The 24,571-nt window shown below is 36.8% G+C and overlaps 1 protein-coding gene and 1 long non-coding RNA gene across 2 annotated transcripts in view; one reads left to right on the top strand and one right to left on the bottom strand.

Moving 5' to 3' along the window:
* CNTNAP4 (contactin associated protein family member 4) overlaps positions 1 to 24,571 on the top strand; it is a 230,621-nt gene that overhangs the window by 130,473 nt on the left and 75,577 nt on the right. Inside the window, exons 5-9 of the mRNA XM_054579166.1 lie at positions 10,212 to 10,415; positions 10,961 to 11,145; positions 11,953 to 12,096; positions 14,873 to 15,134; positions 23,468 to 23,617. Of these exons, the coding sequence (XP_054435141.1) occupies positions 10,212 to 10,415; positions 10,961 to 11,145; positions 11,953 to 12,096; positions 14,873 to 15,134; positions 23,468 to 23,617 (945 nt within the window). The remainder of the gene's footprint in view (positions 1 to 10,211; positions 10,416 to 10,960; positions 11,146 to 11,952; positions 12,097 to 14,872; positions 15,135 to 23,467; positions 23,618 to 24,571) is intronic.
* LOC129075180 (uncharacterized) lies at positions 244 to 3,128 on the bottom strand. Its single transcript, XR_008529608.1, has 3 exons — positions 3,022 to 3,128; positions 681 to 751; positions 244 to 420 (listed from the first exon to the last, which is right to left on the bottom strand). It is a non-coding gene; the product is annotated as an uncharacterized LOC129075180 (long non-coding RNA).

Genomic DNA, 24,571 nt, shown 5'->3' with positions numbered 1-24,571 from the left:
TTTGTGTGTGTGTGTGTGTGTGCAGTTGTGTCACAGTGTATTTAATGTGTGGCCTGAGACAACTCTTCTTCTTCCAGTGTGACCCAGAGAAGCCAAAAGGTGGGACACCCGATAATCCTTTCACACATCACCTTTTCTCAGCACAGAAATCACTGTTCCTGACAACTTCTCCGACACCCCACATTTAGGTCAGAGGACATTTCCACCGCCCTGGGAACAGCTGGCCTGCTCCCAGTCACATCATGCTCACCTTACACTCTGTCATAGTTGGGTGGTCCTTTTTCTCCTGTTATTCTTCTGTACAAAGGGAGGAATGAAAGAGGTGGCTAGGTGAGCCTCAGGAAGGCTTTTCCCAGCAGCTGAGTGGTGTATTCAGCCTGGTAAATCCCAGGCACAAAACACAGGGAGAACTGAGTGAGACTGGAAGAGAAGAAATGTATAGAAGTGTTCACTGTGTATATTGCTTAAATGCAGACTTCAAGAGAAAATCATCAATTCTATTTAATAAATGGCACAGGTCAATAATTATAAAACTTGCATTAACTTTTTAAAGGTAGAAATGTGCATTTTATAATGTAAAAAATTTTGAAACTTGGGACTACTAACATCATTAGATTTCAATTTAGAAAACATATTAATAAGAAATATGAGAAACTGGCATGAGAAGTACAAATACTCACCTGAAAAAACCCCTGATAGAGCTAGGTAACTGTTTTGTCTTTTTAGGATGCTGATTTCTCATACCACGTATCTGGTTTGGGGAAAAAATAAAAAGCAATAAATTTGTTAAGAGTCACTATAAAGAGCAATTATAATTGAATTCAATACCTATTTTTTAAACTACTTCCATGAGTTAACTGCTAAAATCTTGACCCAGGTGAATTAAGTACAGTCCTTGCTCTCATATTGTTTATCAGCTAATACTGTAGCTGAGCAATTCAATTTTATGTCAAAATTTATAACAAAGATAGATTCTGGTCAGCCGAAAATCAAAGAGGGTAAATTCTCATTTTTTTTTGCAAAGTTTATAGACTAAAGATTTTAATTTAATGGTGAGTAAAATTATATTCAAGTTAAAATAAGGTTAACTATTAAAGTACCAGAAAATAAATAAACTATGAAAAATCCTTCAAAATTATGTCAAAAGAGCCAGCTGAGGAGGCTCTCACTGACCAAAGATGGAAATATTTTAGCACCCATAAGGATAGTACCTGCAGTTTTGAGACATTAAGTATGTGTAAGTGAATGGGTTCATAATAATACAAAAAGATCACATTGGCCATTTCTGAGAGATATTAAGGAACCAGCTTATTATTTTGAAAACTAATAAATAAAAAGAAAACATAAAACATTTATTCTACTTTTCCTATGTAATCTAGACCTCAAGGTAGCCACAAAGAAGACTAGAGGGAATTTCTCTTTTAAGATATATTCCAGGTAATAAATAAAGAAAGAATAATAGAATTAGTATATGCCCACTTTATAATCCTAAATATTAATAGACCAAGTCAATTATTAGAAAGCTCATAAAAAGACAATTTGCTGTTCAGTACCAGTCATAGCAGAGTAGCTTTTATTGGACTATCTTGCTGCTCATAGTGATTATAACTCCTGGATAAAACATATATATTTAAAAAACTGCTTCAGGGCTTTGAAGTTTAACTTTTACAACCAGCAGAAACTTGAGAAGACTTGATTTTTAAAAGAAGGAAAATAAACTCCAGGAGATACACATTTAACTAACTTTGTCCTAAAAACACATCCCAGCTTGCAGGAAATCATAAAGCTTTTCCTAGATGGGGGAGACAGAGATCAAAATTCAAGGTTGCCAGCGTGGCGAGCAATTTAGATTGGAATACTGAAACAGGGGAGAAGGAGGAGCAGAGACCCAGCTCCTGCGTAGTACAAACTTCCCTTAGCTCTTCCGCTGGTTCCTGCACTACACGTGCCCCAGGTGAGGCACCAAGGACCCAGGGAAAGCCGGAACTGGGGGATTAAAGTCCTGAAGATTACAGCGTTTTCGTGGAGCTGGGAAGTCCACTTTTGGAATTGAAGTCCTGCCAAGTTAGAGGGACTTGTTAAATACCTTAGGCTTTTAACTGGAAAAAAAAAAAAAGAAAAGAAAAGAAAAGGAAAGGAAAGGCATTGCCTTAGGAGTAAAGACCACACTGGAAGACCAGGTGTTATGCCTGAGGGCAAAGGACAAACCAAAACAGAGGTGTCCCCACAAAGCTTGGAGGCAGGCAGTCACTGGGTCAGGGTGATCTGGCAGCAGTTCAGCTTCCTGAGGAGCCCTTCCGTTTACTTCCTGGCAGAGCCACCCATCCTTCCCCAGTCTCCCCCACCCTGTCAGCTCTCCTCACCTTCTCCCCCTCCCAACTTGTCCTTCTTTCCTGACTGTAGACATTTACATAAGTGGTCATCTACTCAGCTTAAATATCACTTCCTTCAGAGATGTCATCTCTGTTCAAATCTCTCATACAACCTGTCCTTTTCCTTCATGCTCCACTTAAAATTTGTCATTATATATCTCTGCACGTGGGATGAGTTGCCTGATCTTTTTCTTCAGATGGGAGGACCCTGGGGATAGAATGCGTTCACTATTGCAACGCCAGCTCCTGCTGTGGGAGGTAGCTTAGTACCTATTTGTTAAGTGGATGAGTTAAGAAAAACACCTAATTAGCTATAATACAAACCATAAAATTAATAAATATATAAAATTTACAAATTTATTATACTCATACAGTAGTAATTGATTAAAGGAGAAATATCTGAGACAAACATATGAGATTTCAAACATTTGTTATTATTAAATGATAATACAAATCTTACTAATTGTTGAGGTATTTTGGTACTTCCATTTGATACCCCGAGCTCTGTGTGTGTGTGTGTGTGTGTGTGTGTGTGTGTAGTATGAGAGGCTGGAATTATTCTCCATGTATTCCGTAAGGACATTGAGAATACATATGTGAGTTCTGTAATATTTATTACAAAAATATAAGAAACAGAAATACAACTTACATCCTCCAATGACACATTCTACTGTCCTTGACATAGAAGATGTTACCAATGTCAAATCCATTTAAAAGGCTAATTTAGATTGATATTTACGGGGCAGCGATCATGTTTGTTCCCATGATCTCCTGGAGTGTTGTCACTGACCTTAGCTCGAGCTATTTAAAGCCACCATAGTAAAGTCACCTCTTCCCTGTGGTTACAGGCAGCATTTGGTCCTGTGTCTTCTTCCTTTTTATTGAATTAATTTTAGTTGTCTTAAACTTAAGAGTCCCTTAAATCATTCTGTATTCTTTTATGCTACTATGCAAAAATAGTACAACCTATTTCCTGTTGATTTCTCAAGTGCTTGGTCTCTTCCCTCCGTCTCTTTAAAACCCAGTTCAGTAATGCAGATCTCAAGTGCCTATACATCATGCTGTTGCTTTAATATTTCACTGTATAATAGTTTAACAGTGACTTAGTCCGATTTATGTTTTTAGAAGTCAAAACTGGACCTCTGTTCGTTCAGTAATTCATAGCTAGCAATTTTCAAATAAACAACACGACCAGAGTTGAAGGCTAGCTTCATGTTTAGGCAAGAAGAGGTTGGCCCGTCGCCCTCTCCAGCACTAGCTCTCTTTTTCCATTTATATTTTTGAGGTGATTTCCAAAGAATTAATAGGAGAAGACTCTCATGTTTTTTCTAAGAAGTCTTTCATGACCTTCAAATGAAGTCAATTGTCTATTATTCAAGAATTCGTGTTCCGGATTACTCATTTTCTATTCCAGCTTTTTTCTTTTATGTTTCTTATTTTTTATTGTTGTGCAATTACAGTTGTCCTCACTTTCCCCCCCATTACTCTCTTTTTTAAGTTTCTTAGTCAACTGACCTCATCGATAATGTGATGATTCATAGTTTAAGTCAGAGAATCAATTCCTCTCTGAAGCATCTTTCAGGGACAAGTCACTACCACCTCCACAATTTCCTGCAGGTATCGCCTACACTATAGTAAAGAAAACATATTTATTTTCCTTGGTACAATTCAGTATGCAACGAGCTTAGTCATTTTCGGAGAATAGGTTTCTGTCACCTTCTTGTTCTTCCTGTCAGATAACCTCCCTGCTGTCATTTGCCCCAGGATCACTCAGGAAGTTCTGTTCCTGGGTACCGCTCGGGCAGAGCCCAGGATGATGAATGTTTTGGGGGACCCCCCAAAAGCTTCTCCCCAGTTGGTTCTAACACAGTGGGGCCATGGGACTCAATTTAAGACACCATGCCCTTGGATAGGCTTTCCTTAGTAATTTACTTGGAGGGTGAGGTGAAACACTGCATTTTCAGTGGCAACCTCCCTCAATTTGAGAAGCTTCCAACTTCTGGAGCCAGGGGCAGGACGCAGGAGTGAGGGGTGAAGATGTGAAGTACGCAGCGGCAGAAAAGCTGTTTGCTGCTCATGGAGGTAAAGCCCTTCTGCAGTTCAGATGCCATTCTTCTCTGAGGCTTAGGGGATCGGCTCCTCTTGTACCCATCAGAAATCACTTGGGAGCCAGTCCTGCCGCAGAAGCAAACCTCCTTTGGGGAGAAAAAGTGCTTTGTTTTTATGCATTGCTACGTCTTCCCCTGGGTTCTCCCCTGGGTTCCTCTGGGTACTCTCAGAGTATGTGCTGCAGGAAGGAGCACAGAATACACATCAGCAATACCCCTTCTGACTCAACTCCCTGAAAGAAATTTGAATATTTTCTATTGGAAAACCCTGCATTCCATAGAAGATAGTGTTTCCGAATCATTCCAGTAAAGCAGACCGTGCCTCTTTCCTGGGGTCACAGGGAGAATTCGATACGAGAGCAGGGCCCGCAATCTTTGTGAGTCTCTTCTTTCTTTGATTCCTGCTATAAATGAGAAGATTTGAGATGGAGGTATTCACTGAGGAGGATTCAGGTCGCTGACAATTGCCATGGTAAGTCAGCCCAGGCATTCGCTGACAGGCAGAGAAAAAGCCACAGAACCCACAGATGGTTCAAAGTCATTCTCGCTGTGTAACCCGGCAGTGACATTGATAATTGAGCAATACTTGTGCACTTTAGAAATTCATTATTTTTTAAAGAGACCACTTTTAAAAATTAAGTACACCAAATATATTTATTGCACTTTTCTGTACCTCTTCCCTTGCCCCATAGTCTAATTACAAGTAATAGTATTATCATTAGGAGCAGCTAACATTCATTGAATTCTAATCATGTGCCAACAACTCTTCCAAAAATTATGCCGATATACATTCAGTCAACAATCCTATGAAGGGTATAGTGTGATTATTCCCATGTTACAGATGAGAAAACAGGGGAGAAGAGGTTAAGTAGCTTGCTGTGACAGAGAAAATAATGCCCTGACACCTATAGATATGTTACATCATATGTCACGGGTACATTGCAGATGTGATTGGAGTACGGAGTTTGAGGTGGGGAGAGTATCCTGGATGATCCAGGTGGACCCAGTGTCATCACACGGGTCCTCATGAGAGAGGTGGAAGGATCAGACTCAGAGAAGGAGATGTGACTGTCTCAGAATAGTTTGCAACTTGTTGCTGGGGTTCATGCCCTCCACATGGTGAGCCCTGGTATGGCAGGGCTGTGTCATTAGTATTGACATAATCCAACCGTTAAAAATGTGACCTCTATTAATAAGCATTCCAATGAACAAATCTGCAATTAGAAAAATAATTTTTCTTTCATTTAGGTAATAGTCGCCTCCTACATCTTTGGACTATAGGTATTTTACTATTACAAATTTTGTTAACTTCTGATTTCCAAATTTTCCTATAGTCATTTTTCCAATACCTCTACTTCTCCTATTTATACAATTAAACTGTGTACAAAAGATTCTTTTCCCAAAAGTGTTTGACATAATATAGAAATAAATGTATTATTGACTATTAATTTAAATATATTATTTTGGATACTTAATATAGTGTTTCTATCTAAGTAATTATTGTGTTGTATTAATTTTATTAATGGTGTATACTCAGATCTCCTATAGGTTAGATTTAATGTAAAGAAATGTTAAAAATCATCTGAACTTTTTCTTTTGTGAGAATGTTTTGCATTGGCAGTGCTCTATTGAGTTCAAAATCTGAAAATCTTTGTGGAACAGTGAAAATAAATTCACTATACCAGTGATGGCTAAGACTTGAAATGTTTCTTTTCCAGACAGTGACAGGAAGTTCAAATGTGCTTTTTAAGACAGTAATGTTAAAAGTAAAATTTTCAAAAATGTAAAAGCATGACTCTCATTCAAACATAGAATAAACACTTATCAAAGACGTATGTGATTCATTAATGAAGGAATCAGAAGGATGGTAAAGCTAGTCCAAAGAAAATTCAAGGGACCAAATGCACATAGGAATCCAAGAAAGAATGTTGGGTTACTGTTACTGGGTTAGGTACACAAACAGTTAATGTCCATTAGGGCAATAAAAAACCCCATAACCTTTGGGGATGTATTTTCTATCAGACAGAAGTCATTTGAATCTCTACTGGGAAAAACATCTACCAATTAAAATGTTACTTAACAGATTGTGGCCCTAATCAGTAATGAATAGTAAAATCAGACATTTATTAATTTTAGAATTAAATAATCTTTAGACAGGGATTTCTTAGAAAATGCTCAGTATGACATTAAAGGATGTGAAGTTCTGTCTTTGATTTATTTTCCAGTTTCTCCAATTTTTCATAACAGTGGTAAGATCGCTTTCAAGAGAGACTCTATACCTATCTTTCCCGCCAAATCTTTGGAGTGAGTGTTAGATGCTGATGATGATACATTGATTTCAAATTCTCTCTCTCTCTTTCTAAAGATTGTTTTTTCTTTCAGATAGTTTCAGATTTGTATATCCTTAATTTTATGTGTCATAAATTAGTGTTTTATGATTATTGTTTGAAATCATATGCCTTTTACATATCAGATACATTATATAAATAGCTTTTAATAACAGTGACTTATAGCCATTCTATCAAAAGTAATACTAGTAGGAATCATCTAAATATTTTTCTTTTATGAGAATTGTGTGTGTGTGTGTGTGTAGTCTGTCCAGAAGGTATCCCGCCTTGTAATATTGTACATAGGACAAGGATGCCTCAGTCCCCTCAAAATAGGCACCTTGGGACCTCACACAGTTCTCCCAGTGCCATTAGCTAACCCACCATATTTTCTTGAATCTCATCAATGGTCTGAAATCTCTCCCCTTTCAAAGGTGATTTTAATTTTGGGAAAAGCCAAAAGTTGCAAGGTGCCAAATCTGGGGTATAGTGGGCCTGAATCACCTGGGTGATTTGATATTTCACAAAAATCTCTGCATGAGATGTCATGCACGAGTAGGCACGTTGTTGTAATGAAGCTGCCAATCTCCAGTTGTCCATAGCTGCAGCCTTCTGAATCATCTGAATAGTTCCCATGGAGGAATGTTCAAGCTTAACACAAAATTTGATGTAGATTTGTTGCTGTACTCACTCAGTCATTTTGAATGTGATGGCCACATAGTATACATGCTGTCTCAATTCACCTACCATCCTCCACTGACTGGTACAGTGAAGTCATCATTGTTCATGCCTGTATGTTCCGGTCCATTCTCTTTGGCTGCCAGGTTACATCAATATTGTGCAAAGCTTTCTCATTATATTAACAATGGCTGGGCTTTTTCTGGACAGACCTCCTGTGTATTGCATGTATGTAATCCTGTACTGACAAGGTACTCACATTCTGAATTATGTTTATTTACCTTTTTTTCCCTTGAGGGGTGTTGTGCACATGCATGTGAATCTATGATGTGATTGTAGCCAGTTTGTTGTTTCCTCTACTTCATTGCTTCCTGGCTTTCAGGCCCCTTTTTGCAAGGCCAACGCTCTCAGCCTACTTCCGCCTTCTGCGGGCTATATTCCTGACTGTCCCTGTAGTTGCCCAGCAATCCTCAGAGCTTCCTTTCTCAACAGCAAGGGAGAGAATGTCTTGGGAAAATGTCCAGGCCTCTTAGAAAGAAATGTCCTAAGAATAATTCTCATCTATGAAGATAAGAATTGAACTTAAAGACCATGGAGAGCAGGAAATTATTGATTATAATCTACTTTAGTGCCAGGGCTCTAGATCTGAGACCTGAGTTTCCCCAACTACCTTAACTAAAGTGATCCCAGTCATCTTTTAACCTTGATCAGAATGCCTGTTATAATCTCTAATAATTTATGAACCTGTTTGTTTATGTGGTGATTATTGTCCATCTTCACTGAATGTAAGTCCCATAAGGGATGGGCCATGTTTGCGTTGATCACTCTTTTTATCTAAGCATCCATCCCAGTGCCTCAGATATGATGAATTAAATAAATATTTGTTGAATGAATGCATCAAATTAATGAGTGTTATACCTGTGAAGTAAGAAGAAAATAGGTAAGAGTGAGAGAAAATGGCAAGTGGCTTCAGTTTAAGACACAAAACAATAAATCATCGCCTTAGGCATCAATTGTTAGATGTGGTTTTTACTATTCCATTTCCATTTTACTGATGGAGCTATTCCAGGCACAAAAGCTTTAGGTGCCATGAAAGGTTAGTATGACCATTACAGTGTCATAGTAACAATAGTGAAGAAAAAAAGAAAAGAAAAGGCAGAGTAGGCTAAACTAACACAGACTGAACCTTTCCTGGAAAAAAGTTCTCTTGGTAGCTAATTCCAAAAATAGACTTTATCTAAAATAAAATCACTATTATGATGGTTGCCTTTAAGCGATACATTGACTCTGAGATAACTACATTGCTCCAAATGTGTCTGCATTTAAATTTTGTCTTATTGAAATTTTTGTTAATTTATTGTAATCTAACAATCATAGAACACATTATTTGTATTTGACATAGAGTTATGTTTTTACCATGCACATTTATTCAACTATATAACAAGGAATAATTGTTTGGTTAACATTATTCTTTCTACAGAATGCAATGTTTATTCATGTGCACTTGGTGAATTCTTTATAAGCACATTAGCAAGATGTGGAAAAAATCAAACCTCTAAAATTTCAAAAGATAGCTGTATAAAATACTTGAAAAAATTTGGGGTGTGGTGAATACAAATGGTTCACATTAAATATTATGGATAATCTGAATGAAATGCATATTTTGGTATATAAGGAATTACAGTAATTTTTTCAAATGAAACAAGTAAACTGTAATGTCATTTCTTTGACTGGGAGAAGTCAGCTAGCCAGTTGAAAAAAGCTTCATCTTTTATTGGGTTTTCTTAACCTCTTCATTTATTACATAAATGTGTTCTCAAGGGTAATTGCCTTTAAAAAAAATCTTTGACTTGTGAAATGTAGAAAACACTGCTAGGCTTTTCGAGTATTATCAATTCTTTTTTGTGTTTTTTGTTCAGGGTGCAGCCAATTTTGACAGATGAACTGTTATGCTACTGGTATAACATGACATCTTTTTCCAGATGAGCTGAATAAAAGTGATCTTGACAATGAGTAGATAAGACACTGTCAGAGAGCTGAAAAAACATGTCAGTGTCGCAGTTACGACACAAATGCAGCAGAGCAGCCCTTATAATATCATTAAGGGAATGTCTTTTTAACGATGCCCTTGAGAGGACAGACAATAGCATTGCTCTTAAATACCATTACTTAGCCACAAAAAATAATAAAACAAAGCACAAAGGTCAGTTTACTATTTATTTGAAGTGGCATTTGATGCGTCTGATGTGTGTGTGTGTATTTGTTGGTGGAACTCCTTTCTATATGGCATGTGTGAAAGCATTTTGAGATATCAAAACCACTTTGTTAGGAGCTAAAAAAAATCATTTAACTTCAACATTTGAACACCATTAAAGTATTGATTGTGGCATATGCAAAGCAGTTTTATGGATATTGATTATTACCATTTTTCTGATTTTATTTAATGGCATGAGAAAGAACAGACTTTAATAATATAAGAGAAAATTAGAACTACATTTTAAAATGAATTTTGTTAAAAGGTTAGTAAAGACCAAAATAGATTTAATACCAGGTATCAAAAGGGAATTAGACATGTGGTGGTTTTATTTTCCTTTATTATGACTGGCTTGTAGCTGAACTGTACATGCATGTGTGTATATATGATGCTTTCTTTGTACATAGACATTTAAAATGCTTAATGAAGAGCATATTTATCCTAGGACAACTTTTAATATTTTTGTCTCTAGGATCAGAGGTGGTTGATCTTGATGGAAGAAGTTCTCTCCTCTACAGATTTGATCAAAAATCCCTGAGCCCAATAAAGGATATTATTTCTTTGAAATTTAAAACCATGCAAAGCGATGGGATTCTACTTCACAGGGAAGGGCAAAATGGAGATCGCATCACACTGGAGTTAAGAAGAGGAAAACTGTTTTTACTTATTAATTCAGGTAAAACTATTTGGTGAAATGCTTGAAAATCTGGATATTTAAATATCACTTTAGTAACTCTATGCTTTTGTACCTTATCTTAAACAATTTAAGGTGCTTTTTTCCAGATTCCGGGCATATATATAATATATGAATGCAACACTTTCATTTAAAATGCTTCATATTTTGCAAATTGTATAAGACCCTCATTCAGTATTTTTTACAAAGTGCCAGTAGACCTACATAGCTATTTCTTAACATCATGAAGAGGTGGGTCATTGAAAAATATTAAGGTGGTAAAAATAATGAGGTTGTAGCAAAGATAAAATTTATATTGAAAATGAGCATGCAGTAGGTAATATTAATAAAAGAAATTAACAGCAGGAGAAATTACAGCAAGGTTGAGAGGATATTATATTCAAACTTCAGGTAAATCTATACTAGTGTTTTGGGTGGAATGCATGGAAGGAGATTGTAATGATTATGAAAGATACTGGCTCACGAAAAGGAAACTTCTTTTGTTAGACTGGAAATAACGGTGCTATTTTTTTTCTCTCTCTTCAAAGGTGACACGAAACTGCCCTCTCCTCACAGCCTGATCAACCTCACCCTGGGCAGCCTGCTGGATGACCAGCACTGGCACTCCGTGCTCATCCAGCTCTCGGGCAGGCAAGTCAACTTCACGGTGGATGAGCACAGGCATCGCTTCCACGCCCAGGGGGAATTCAGTTACCTGGAGCTTGATTATGAGGTGTGATGGTTATGTGTCCATTGATTCAGGTTTTAGGATGCATATGTGGTTTAGCCCAGCAAAAGAGAATACACTATGGAGGACCTCACTTTCAGAATGAATCAAGGTCCTAGTGAAGCGTTTCCCCTATGTGACGTGACTCACAGTAGCAGATTTGGGCATATTCTACCGAGGCCTCATCTTTCTCACAATATGTTAATTTACTCTTATAAAGAGAGATCATCTTTTTTACTTGAAATGTGTAAAAACAGAGTGTCCCATGTAAAAAATCTCCAAGAAGAGGTCTCATTACCACAAGTAAATACAAATTGTGTTGCATGATTTTTTTTGCGTTATAGGGTACCCCTAAACAGTGTAGATTTATTGAGAGGATATAGCAATGAATAGATTAAGTAATTCATTAACAATCAATGCAAATGCATAAATATTAATGTGTGCTAGAAACTTATAAAATAAAATGTGATTGTAATATTATACTATCAGATAGATCAAGGTTTACCATGAATAGAAAAATGTTTTTATTCATCAACCAATAAATATCGAATCTAGATGTGATTAGCAACTTCTAAGATTTATTAAACTCTAATGTAAATGAAAACTAAATGCATGTAAATTTGTATAAATTTGTTTTAAAATCTGTATCTTAATTTTTAAAAATATCTCCATTTGAAATTAACAGTATGGCAGTGTAGGGTAATGAAAATTGATCTATGTGATGACTACATTTATAGTTGCTAATCATAATTACTTAAGCAGATTTTCAGAAAATCACTAAACAATATTATTGATGCCATTTTTCTTTCTAAGATCAGCTTTGGAGGGATTTCAGCACCTGGGAAATCAGTGTCATTCCCGCATAAGAATTTTAATGGGTGTTTAGAAAATCTCTATTATAATGGAATGGATATCATTGATTTGGCCAAACGACAAAAACCACAGATCATCATTATGGTAAGAGAGTCTTCATTTGAAGGAAGACTGTTTTCTTTTGTTCTGTAATCCCCTTAATAAAGTATTCCCTGGCAAACTCTCCAAACAAGCATACCACATTCTTGGAATCAGATAACATCCGTGTAAACTTGTATTTTGCCATGGTCACTCATAATAAATAAAAGAAACTAATAGGCTATTATGACATTGCATCTGCCAATCTGTCCCGATAGCAGTGTTGGTCAGGCTGCATTATATTCTAATTCTATGGATATGCAGCAGAATTTAAAGATAACTGTATTTATAGGTCAGGGTTCAGTTGGGAAAGTAGTACCTCTGTGAGTGTTACGAACAAGGCATCTATTTCAGGACTTGGAGCTTAACCGTCAGAGGAGCTGGGAGGTGGAGGCTGGCTGTCAGGGAAAGGGCTGTGGAGGGGATTGGGGATGAGTCAGACCCGGCCTCTGTGGCCGGCCTTCACCGTGCACAGTCGCACACACAAGAGCTTGGCACAAAGGGCCAGCGTTTCACTCCTAACTCAAGTGTCATACAGGCTCCCCTTTTGGCTACCTTTTAACCAGAACCTGGCACGAGGAGTCTGATAGTGTGGTTTCCAATTTAACCAGCTTGATGATCAAAGAGGATATACACATATCCATTTGAATATGTTTCTTTAATTGCTTAAAATTCAATATTGTTAATTTAAGCTCATGTTGTATGTGCAAATCCCAAAGCACATCATAGGAATGCTTACTGTTTACAAAATATTTTATTCCTAATTCTCTGTGTGCATTGATAACATTTGTATGAATATAGCATCCAGCAAAACTTTATTTTTTACATTTGGGAGAGTGATTTAAAAGGAAAACAAAATATTATAGCTAGGTAGATGTGTGTGTGTGTGTGTGTGTGTGTGTGTGTGTGTGTGTGTGTGTGAAAGAGAGAGAGAGAGGGAGAGAGAGAGAGAGAGAGGGAGAGAGAGAGGGAGAGAGAGAGGGAGAGAGAGGCAAAATGAGTTTCCCAAATCAGTTCACACAACTAACACCCACTTTTCATTGGCAAGAGGATTTGCGGCTTGCAGGGTAGCAGACAGCTGTCCAAACCATGAGACCAAGCCACAGCTGGTAAATATGTCCATTTTTTCTAGGTCTGTTCATTTTATAATTGCCTTCACATTATAGGTCAGTGTAGTTTCCTTTTTGGCTTTTGCTACTTCGTTCATTGGGACAAGGTATTTACCCACAATGAAAGCAAATTAGCTTTTAACAGAATCACAATATAACCAAAAACTTGTTTGACCAAGACCAGCTGGTTTAATTACAATGTATATTCTTCCAAATAAAGTTGATTTTATTGACTTTTCAAATCTGTATTTGGAAATTTATTAAAGATTTTCAGGAAAAATAAAAATATTTATCTTCTTTTCTGAAGCATATTAAAGAATATACTTTGTTCTTTCTAAATAAAGTTTTTAAAACCTTAAACATATATTTTACTCTAATAACAAAATAATATTTCATAGGCAGTATTTTAATAAAAATTTATGCAATCTACTCTATCCTAAAGATCTATTTTAAAACCATTAAATGAAAAATAATACATGTAAATCTGATGACAAAATCATAATGATAAGAAAAATACGAAAATAGTTAAAAAGAGAATGTAAGCAGTACATTGTGCATTGTAATGTCCAATAGAAAATCTACAGAAAAAAGGAAAAATTAAAAATAGGCAGAGGATCTGTAGACCAATTTGAGGAGAACAAGCCAAAAAAATCAGCAAGTTCATGAATAATGCTCAGGTTCACTATTAGGTGAATGAAAGGTAAATAAGCATGAAATATTACTTTGACATTTTTACAAATTTAGAAGGTCTGTAATACCTATTCTTGCTAACAATGTGGGGAAAAGTTTATTCTCACTTATTACTGGTGGAAGTGTGGAGTATTTTAACTTTTTCTTTTTGAAAAAGAAGCTGGAAATACTTATTAAAACATTTAAAACATGTAGGTGCCTATAGTTCTGTATTTAGAGCCTTCCTCACACAGTTATTTCAGGCAGCATTTGTTGGGAGAGGCAAGGCCTGGGAACAAGCTTCACATTAACAGGAAAACAACTGAGTAAAACCTGGGACATTCACATAATAAAATTTTCTGCAATCAGTAAAAAGAAGGAATTAGCCTTACATCAGATAACTCAAAAGGATTTCCACAAGATATAGTTTAGTGAAAAAATCTTGATACAGTAAATGGCTTCTAATTTTGTAAACCAAATAATGTCAGGTGTGTAGGTGTATATAATCATCAACATACACTTCAATGTGTGTATGTACACAGAATTGAACATGTAACAAACTATATACATATGTTTTAATGGAACAGAGAAAAATATGATAAAATATGAAAGGAAAAACAGTAGCTCATTAATGTTGGTTATCTTATGGGATAGATTAGAAGCCAAAGGCAGTAAAGAGGTAAAATGAGTGAAAAGGGAAAGCCAAGTAAAAGACAAAAAGCAAGGAATTGGCTGAAATACGTTTTTATTGAGTTCAATTACATTGAGTTAGATGGCTTTGTGAAAGCTGAGAAATGGGGAGAGAGAGATTTTCCTGATGGTAATCACTGGATTTGAAGAACCTTTAGATGTATGGCAAGAATTTGAATTTTCATGTTGATAACAATTTGTTTTAAATTGAGGATGATTTGAGATTGGTAAGTAGCCTTTGTGAATATTTCAGTTTCTATTGGCTAACGTGATGCGACTCATTATTAAAGCTTTTTCTTTGACTTCTTTCTCAGGGAAACGTGTCATTTTCTTGTTCACAACCACAGTCTGTGCCTGTGACTTTTCTCAGCCCCAGGAGTTACTTAGCGCTGCCAGCCTCTCCCGGGGAGGGCGAGGTTTCTGCCGCTTTTCAGTTTCGAACCTGGAATAATGCAGGGCTTCTGCTCTTCGGTGATCTCCCCCTGGTTTCAGAGGGTCTCCTTCTCTTTCTTAACGACGGAAAACTTAAGCTGAATCTCTACCAGCCGGGAAAATTATCCAGTGACATCACAGCAGGTAATAAGTGTGTTCCCGTCAGCAAGGCATATGATTTTGAAAGATTTCATTATCCCTCCGTCCCTTCTCCATAAAATTTTATGCCTAACCAAAAATTAATATTTGTTTAATAAATGAATACTTGAGTTAATAAGGTTATCAGTACTTTTCCTTAGAGGATCTCAATTCTAATTTCCTTTTAAATATGGCTCCACACTAACAGTTCCTATTAACCCAAATGATACTTATGGGGGAATAGAAGTTTCCTTCTATGGCCCTCTCCTGCACTCCAGATAAATCAACATATGTTGAGGAAATGTGTTTGGGGAAAAAAGACTTTGAAATGGACCCAGAAATTTACTGGATGTCTTCTGTGGAAAACTAGGCTGTGTCTAACACAGCAGTTAGCCTTCCCTGGCCTGTGAGAGAACAGGGGATCTTTCTTGGATCTATATGTATATCTCTGTATTAATGGTGTAAAACCTAAACACTAAGTCAAAGGAACTTTACTTGCTGATCTATTCTGTACGGAAAGAATGAAAAGATTCATGCAAAGTTCCTCATTTGGGCATCAAAAGAAATTCTCTCTACTTCGAGGCAATACGGTATCATTTTAATGATTCGAAGTGATATAATTAAGGAGACTATTTGAGTGTCTGGAAAATTAATGTCTAATTTAGGTCAATGCTTTGGGTAAAGGATATTTTTGTCTCTTCATTAAAATTATATAGTTTTTGACAAGGGATCTCCATCACATTTTCATATATATGGAATAACATTTAAGCCAAGCAACGGGAGGTCACATTGGGGTAAATTGCTACATCAATTTAATAAATGATCTTTAAAAACAATTTAAGGATGCCATTGTACTACTCTTCTATATTAACTATGTCCAAAATTAATAGGTTATGACTGGGAGAGGACAAAATGTTAAAAAATAGTCGGAAACTAGATATAAGAAAGACAAGTATACAAATTGATGCACAAATGTGTAGTCTTTATGTATATTTTTTGTTGTTTGTGTGTCACAGAGGTTAAAATGTGGGAGCTGAAAGTTCAGTATTAATTATGATTTTTGAGAGGCACTACACTGTGACTTTTTAACATAATGCTCAAAATGTGGTAGACTTGCAGGCTTGACAAAGGAAATAAATCAGTGTTATATTAATAATTAGTTGGTTCTCTAAAATGAGGGCCTAAAAATGTAAGCCTGCCATTAATATGTAGTTTATTGTGATTTATTTGACATCTTCAGAAGTGGTTCTATTCATAGCCTAATTTTCAACATTTTAAAGAAACTGCTTCAGAACACTGTTACTGTAGTAAACCCCATGAAGCTAGTTCATTTCTAAACACTTTACAGGCATGTGTATTTAATAAATTAGTAGGTGTTAGTCTATAAAGTATACCCTGAATGATTTAAAAATCTCTAAATTAGTGTTTAAATCCATGTACAATATAATCTGTTATTATATCATGTGACTTGGTAAGATTGTTTCCTAGCTAATCAATATAAAAAATTATTGTACTTTAGATAACACAAGTAGGCCCTTGCCTACCAATTTTCCCACCCCATTTTTCCAGTTTCTTTAAAAATATTAATTTTTATAAATTATAAAAATATATAATATAAATTTGCTAGTTTAAATGTTGTGTTTGGCACTTAAAAAAGTAGACTATTTAAATGGTAGTTGGGTGAGTGGTCAGTTTGTTCTCTCATAGGGTAAGACTTTCCACCTATGTTTCACATGTACAATTTTCAATAATTAAATTAGTCTTCAGGATGTATTATAATGAGTCTTAAAAGAGAATCACTTACTGGTAGATTAGAATCACATTACACTAAATTTTTCCATTATAAAAGGATGACTTGATTTTTCTTAGCTACTGGACACATAAATTACTAGTTTTTTATGTTTTAAAAACTCAGAAACTTTATCTTTTACATTGGCATAAAAATTAAATTGTATTCAGGAAAAATGAATTGTCAAGTGTTTGAATTTTCAGGCTACACTTTTAATTGATACACAGTTTTACAAATTGTCATTTGGAATTCTTTGAAAATATTATGTCAGCCTATATCACTTTTGAAATATGAAAGCTATTATATTAGTCCAAATCATAGAGCATATTAACAGTACTATAAAGTCCCTCATTATACAAAATATTTTCAATCTTTGTCACTTTTATAGATATCATCGATTTCTGAATATTGACTTTGTATCTTACTGTTTTGCTGATTTCATTTGTTAGGTCGAGTAGCTTTTTGGTGGAGCTGTAGAGTTTTCTATGAACAATATCATGTCTGCGAATAATGACAGTTTTACTTCTTCCTTTCCAATTTAGATGCCTTTTATTTCTTGTCTGATTGCTGTGGCTAGGACTTCCAGTACTATGTTGAATAACCATGGTAAACGTGGATACCCTTGTCTTGTTCCTGATCTTAGGGGAAAAGCTTTTAGTTTTTGCCTATTGAGTATGATGTCAGCAGTAGTTTTTTACATATGGCCTTTATTATGTTGAGGGATTCTCTCTCGTAATAAGTATTTTTATCATAAATGGGTGCTGGATTTTATCAAATGCCTTTTCTATATCTATTGATATGATCATGTGACTTTTGTCTTTCATTTTGTTTATGTGATGTATCATATTTATTGATTTGCAAATATCGTACCAACCTTCAATACTGGAATAAATCGCACTTGATCATTGGGTATGGTCATTTTAATGTATTGCTGGATCTGGTTTGCTAATTTTTTTTTTAAGGATTTTAGCGTCTATGTTCATCAGAGATATTGGTCTGTAATTTTATTTCTTTGTTGTGTCTTTACCTGGTTTTGGAATTACGATAATAGTGGCCTTGTAAAAAAAAAGTTTGGAAGTCTTCCCTCTTCTTGAATTTTTTTGGAATAGTTTGAGAAGGAGAGGTGTTAGTTCTCCTTTGAATGATTGGTAAAATTCACTTGTGAAGCTGTCTGGTCCAGGACTTTTGTCTGTAGGGAGTTCTTTGATTACTGTTTCAATATGACTAGTTGTTATGGTTTTCTGCTTCTTCCTGATTCAGTTTTGGAAGATTGTATGTTTCTAGAAATTTATTTATTTCTCCCAAATTGTCTAATTCCTTGGCATATACCATAGTTGTTCATGGTAATTTCTTATAACCCTTTGTATTTCTGTGGTATCAGTTGTTATTTCCCTTCTTTCATTGCTGATTTTATTAATTTAGGTCCTTTCTCTTTTTCTCTTTATAAGTCTTGTTAAAGGTTCATCAGTTTTCAAAGAACCAGCTGTGGGATTCATTAATCTTTTGAATTTTTTTTTTTTAGTCTTTGTCATTTATTTCTGCTCTGATCTAGATTATTTCCTTCCTTCTACTCACTGTGGGTTTTGTTTGTTGTTTTTCTAGTTCTTTTAGGTGTAGGGTTAGGTTGTTTATTTGAGATTTTTGTACCTTCTTTAGGTAGGCCTGTAATGCTATAAACTTCCCTCTCAGGACTGTTTTCGCTGTGTCGCATAGGTTTTGGGCTGTTGTGTGTTTTCATTTGTTTCCAGGTACTTTTAGATTTTTTTTAAAATCTTATTGTTAATCTACTCATTATTCAATAACATGTTATTTAGCCTCCACGTATTTGATGTTTTTGAGTTTTTTTCTTCAGGTTGATTGCTAGTTTCAAGCCATTGGGATCTGAGAAAATGCTTGATATGATTTCAGTTTTCTTGAATTTGTTAAGACTTATTTTGTGTCCTACCATGTGGTCTATCCTTGACAATGATCCATATTTACTTTGGGATGAAACATTCTGTAAATGTCTATTAAATCCATTTGATCTATTGTGTCATTTAAGGTAGGTGTTCCCTTGTTGATTTTTTGTCTGAAAGATCTGCCCATTGGAGACAGTGGGGTGTTAAAGTCCCTTAACTATGACTGATTCCCGTTGATCTCTTCCTCTGGACATAGGGATTTCTGGCACTGTTTCAGAGCAGTGAAAGGCATTTGGAAACAGGAAAAACTTCAGTTGTTCCTTGAGTAATGGCCTTTGTATAATTGTCTTTTTGCACATTTACAAAGAACCTACCCTATACAACAGGCTTCTTTTTCTTTATACACTGTACTCCCTGGATGCCTATTATAGTCTTATTGAGAGAGTGATGGTGGCTAAGCTGTCACAATATTTCTGTAGCAAATTATGAGTGCTACCAGAAGACTATGTACAAAGAACAGATATAAATCTTTTTATTCCTGTTGTATTTTGTGCGTTCACATACGTGGGTTAGGCCTGAAAAGGTAAGGAAGAGAGAGAGGGGGGTGAGGAGAGAGAGAGGGCAAGAGAGATGATAGGAAGGAAGGAAGAGAAGAAGGGAGAGGAGGAGGGGAAGAGGAGAAAGGGAAGAAGCGAGGAGAGGAGAGAAAGGAAGAGGATGAGGAAGAGGGAGAGATTTGGGTAAACAGTTCTATTCCCTTACCACCTATAATACACACTTTCACCTATTATTCTATTCTTCTGTTCTGTTTGGAGTTGCCAGTGCTTTCCACCCAACGACCACAGTAGTCACACCTGTAATCAGACAGGTTGGGTTTATTGCTTATTGCAATGAGAACACACACCCTGGGAAACCATTGGATTTTGGGTTGTGGTAGCTGGTTTGGGAGGGGTTTCAAGGAAATGGAGAATTGCTTTAGATTAAAAGCTGCCAGGAAGTGAGGATGATTGTATGAAGTAGGTATCTTTGTAAATTTTATCTACAAGGATAGAGGAATGAAATAAGTCTAACAAGTCAAATCAATCGCCATTCATATTATCCAGGAGAGGAAGTTTGGTATTTTTGTGGTTTTCACAACCTTGCTTTTGTCTGTGCTTAGACAAGATGACAAAGTAGAATTGGGGGGGGTTCCACTTTATTGTAATCACACAGTGACTTTGTCTGATATTGACATTCTGAGATTATGTTCCCGGGAGAAACCGAGGCCCAGCTGTCAGTTCTGGCCACCTGCTCATACCGCCAAGGCCACCCTGAGAGCGGCGGAGCAGTTCCTAGCTGTTAGTGCTGCTTTTCTCCTTCTCAGTTACCTGCTTAACGTGAGCAAAAAGGTAAAGAGACCACTGGTCCTGCAGGCAGAGGAATGTGGGTTTTGGAATCAGCTGACCAGCTGGCTGCTACCCGGGGTGATTTGTTTATTTTCCTGGAGCTTCATTTCCTTCATAGTTAAATGAGAAAATAACAGCAGTGCTGAAGACTAAATGACACAATGCATATAGAGCACACAGTACCTGCTCTGAATAATAGTCCAATAAAAATAAAACCGTCATTATTATTATTGTATTGTTATACCAACAATACTCCCACAAACTCAAAAATTATCAGTGGTGGGAGCAGTGTGCTAGAATGAGCATTTAGTTCCCTAACATCGTGAACAAGAAAAAAACACAGATTCTGTAGTTCCTCCTTCTCCTTTCCCTCTTTTGCAAGCTTTTGAAAGGGACTCACTTCTCATCCCATCTAAAAAAAGGAAGGAGTAATACATTTTAAAAAATAGAATCTGATTTAAAAACGATCCTTTCCATTATGGAGAGATGGGTGAAACGAATCAAACAAGTCCTTTATTATTTAACTTGAGTAATAAATCCAGTGACAGGTAGTAAATCCCCTCATCATAAGTGAATGGCGTCTATCGCCAGTGAGGCTGGAAAACAGCATTTGGAAGGCTTCCCCCGCCCCGCACCTGCCCCCCGCCCCCACCCCGTCCCCCGCACACAGCACGACTTTATACCCTGCCAGCGGGCAATAGGCGCACTTAGCTGTGTCAGACAACAGAGCTGGCTGTCCTGGCCATCTTTTGTTCTTCATTTAAATTGCCTTCCTTATGGACAAAAGGAGGTCCGGAACCTCCGACGTAATCCTACCGTGTCCCTCACCTAGCAGCCACCTGGGCGCACAGCTGCCCTGAGTGGAGTAAGCTGGCTCAGCGCAACACCTGTTTCCCAGGTGGGGTAAAAACGGAGATGAGGCTCTTAGAAACGGCTGTAGCAATGAGATATTGCTGCACCATCTAAACATGTGGCCAGTGGACCTGTGTTTTATTATGTCTTCTTTATTTAGTTTTTTAGTTAATTCACCTTGAGTGAATTTTGTAAAAGCATCTATCTGCAATAGATTGGAAAAGAAAATGTTCATCACCACGGGTAGTTGAAGGAGCACTGCCCTGGACCAATGGATATGCCTAAGATGAAGTAACAGGAGTCAAGTCGTGGGTCCAGGCATATCGGCGCTTCCAGAAAAGGTGGTAGGAGACAGGCGGTGGGGCAGGGAGAGAGGGAAGCGTGCCTGTGACGCAAAACTCAATACAGGGACTTGCATTCTAAATGTGTCCTCATAGAGGGAGCACTGGATGACTAATCTGGGACATTTGATTTATTTTAGTCCAGTCTCATACCATCAGGGACTATATAACTCTATTCAGCCGTCTATTTCAGAGTCTACTCTTAGAAAATATGTCTAAAAGTATCTCACTTGCATTCTTCATATTTCAGTTTTCAGGTCTTTCTCATTATCTTTCACAAACCAAACCCAAACTGGGGCTTTGAAACTCTTTTTGCTTCGTGGATATCATGTGAAAACGGGCCTCGATGCCCAGGATGGAATTTGTGTTATGTATCTTAAGCGAGTCCAGGGCAAAGAGCTTGATCACCTAAGGGAGCTTCTACACATTTTCTCTGAAAGCCTGTGGTTGAATATAGCTGGGGAAATAAAGAAATTGCACATAATATCAGAAGAGTGACTCATGACCTTGGGGTTTACTAGAGTACTTATATTTTTGTTTACTAATTTGCTTGTCTGCAGAATCATAGAGAGGTGAGTGTTTAGTGGATGTAAAACTCACCGGTAAACCCACACCGGAGGGCTCTCGCTTCCACCCGTCTCGGAGTGCTCAGCCGCAGAGCCCATGTAGACGCGCTTCCTTGTGTGCGGGAAAGTCTACGCCATCTCACAGGTTCCGGACTCTGGGGCTGCACTAGGAGGGCCCGGAGGCCGTAAGAGAACCTTGGTTTTTAGTTAAAGCAATTTTTGATTGTGTATATAAACTTGGAAAATACAGAAGAGTATTTAAGTATGAATAGAAACAACCACAGTTTACCTTCATGAAAAAATTACTGTCTATTTTTGGAATATTTTCTTTCAGTCCTTTCCCTTATTCATATAAAAACTAGGATCATAATTAGCATGGTATAGAGAGACTTGATTCTCATTATTTGCAATAGTTATGTTCTATAAAGTTGACGTGAACACTCGATTAGCAAATAGTGAACCATTGCTCCTAGGGCCTCTGGTCACAACATTTTTGTCAACCATACATAATTTTTTTTTGTGGGTGATTCTGTTTAAAGACATCTTATTTTATATATATATAATATATATATATATATTATATATATATAAACACTGAGGTCATGGCCAACAGCAATATAACTCATGCCTGAATGAAGCTGATCTAACACACACATGATGTGAAGGCACAACATAGCCTTCGTGTACTTAGGAACACTGGACAGAGTTTCGTCACTTTGCTCGAGGGCTTTTTAAACATTAAAATCACCGACACAAACACAAAGATGTGAGAGAACATGTTTACATAAAAGAGCTGAAACTAGAATCATCGCCTTGTTCAACTTCAACTGTAAACATGTGTATCAATCTCTGCTCTGTGCACTTCTGCAAATGACTCCGAAAGTACCCCAAGTGTTGAATTTGGGGTTTCAAATGAATTATAGCAAGTAGGTGAATTTGCAAAGATGGAACCTGCAAATTATGAGGATTGACTGTGTAAATATGGTTTTGCACACTGCTTTATTTTTTTAACTTTCCATTATACCAGTAAACTTTCAATGTTCATTATAGTCTCTTCAAATATTTTGTAATGATTGACTTGATATACTTTGCTCAATATTCTATAATATTATAAAAGATGATTACGTAAAAATATTCCAAAGCAGATAAATCATTTTACCTGTGCTCTTCCCAAACCCCTCCCTTTAAAAGCTAAATTACATGATGGAAACATAAAATTGATCCATGCCAAATAATTGAAATATTTTAACCATTTAGGATTGCCTGAATTTGGAAATTTTGTTCTTTCTATTGAGGCCCTAAGAAAGGAAGATAAGAATGCACATTTTCCCTATGGAGGGTGTTGATTTGCCACTTGCCTCCTCTTATTCTCTTCCTTTCGGTTCTCTTTGTTAATGGATGTGAGTTTTGTGCTTGTCTGAGTGGTGTGTACGTTGCTGTTTCTCACCAGCTGTTCATACTGTTCACTGTCGAGACGCAACTCTCCCTGCTGGCTTTATCTTCCCCAGGTGCTGGATTGAATGATGGGCAGTGGCACTCCGTCTCCTTATCTGCCAAAAGGCATCACCTGAGCGTGGAGGTGGATGGCCAGGTGACCTCTGCTGCTGCCCTCCTGGGGCCTGAGCAGAGTTATTCAGGGGGCACTTATTATTTCGGAGGTAAGAGAAGAGGCGAGGCCATATGAGCCATTGAACCATATTTGCAGTTCCTACCCCTGTGTCTTGGTGATGTCACCATATTTTACCTACATCCATGCTATGGAATAATGTCTTGCTGTCTTTGAACATGGAAATGTTGAATGGAGCACGATGACAAATTGTGGCCTAAAATGCATTTCTTTGAGGTAAACTTATGTTTAGAGTTACTACAATGAGATTGATTGAAATTAGGCCAACCTCTTCAGTTCTTTAAAACTTCGTTATATTTTTCTAATATTAAATGGTCCCTATATGTCTTTTTTTCTGATTTAATGGGCTGTTTTTATTGCAGTGTTTTCCTGATTGCACCTCTTAGCATCTCTTAGAGTATCCTTAGTGCTTTCCTACTGCCCATTATAGAAGGGCTATACTACACCAATGGACAAAATAATCTAACTTAATTAGCCATAGAAACCTCTTCTCCTTGCTTAGTAATAATGCAATAACTGATACATTTGATGAAATTTGGGCATCAACCTTCAATGCCAGGCCATTTCTCTTAGAGAACAAAAACATGTGAAGCATTTACTTGTCCAGTAGGTGTTTGATTGAGCTAAAAGCTTGGAAAGGAAACCTTGGAAATGGAAATGAATCTTTAGCACTGAAAATTAAAATAAAATGTTACTCTCCATTAGAAAGGTAAAGTTGTAAAATCATTAGTAGTAAGACTTATTTCTAATCACGACTTGAGGTGTTTCTTATTGCTGTTATTTTATTTTTAAAGATTTTGTTTATTTTTAGAGAGAGGAGGAGGGAGGGAGAAAGAGAGAGAAACCATTGATGGGTTGCCTTTCATACATGCCCTGACCAGGGACCAAACCCACACCAGGCATGTGCCCTGATCAGGAATCGAACTGGGAACCTCACTTTATGGGAGGACACCCAATCAACTGAGTCATACCAGTTAGGGTGTAT

This window comes from Pteronotus mesoamericanus, unplaced genomic scaffold (assembly GCF_021234165.1).
Source record: "Pteronotus mesoamericanus isolate MK-2021 breed Mesoamerican mustached bat unplaced genomic scaffold, CSHL_Meso_final contig_52, whole genome shotgun sequence".
Taxonomy (NCBI): Eukaryota; Metazoa; Chordata; class Mammalia; order Chiroptera; family Mormoopidae; genus Pteronotus; species Pteronotus mesoamericanus.
Note: the sequence above shows the minus strand (reverse complement) of the source record. Positions and strands in the feature narration are given on the sequence as shown.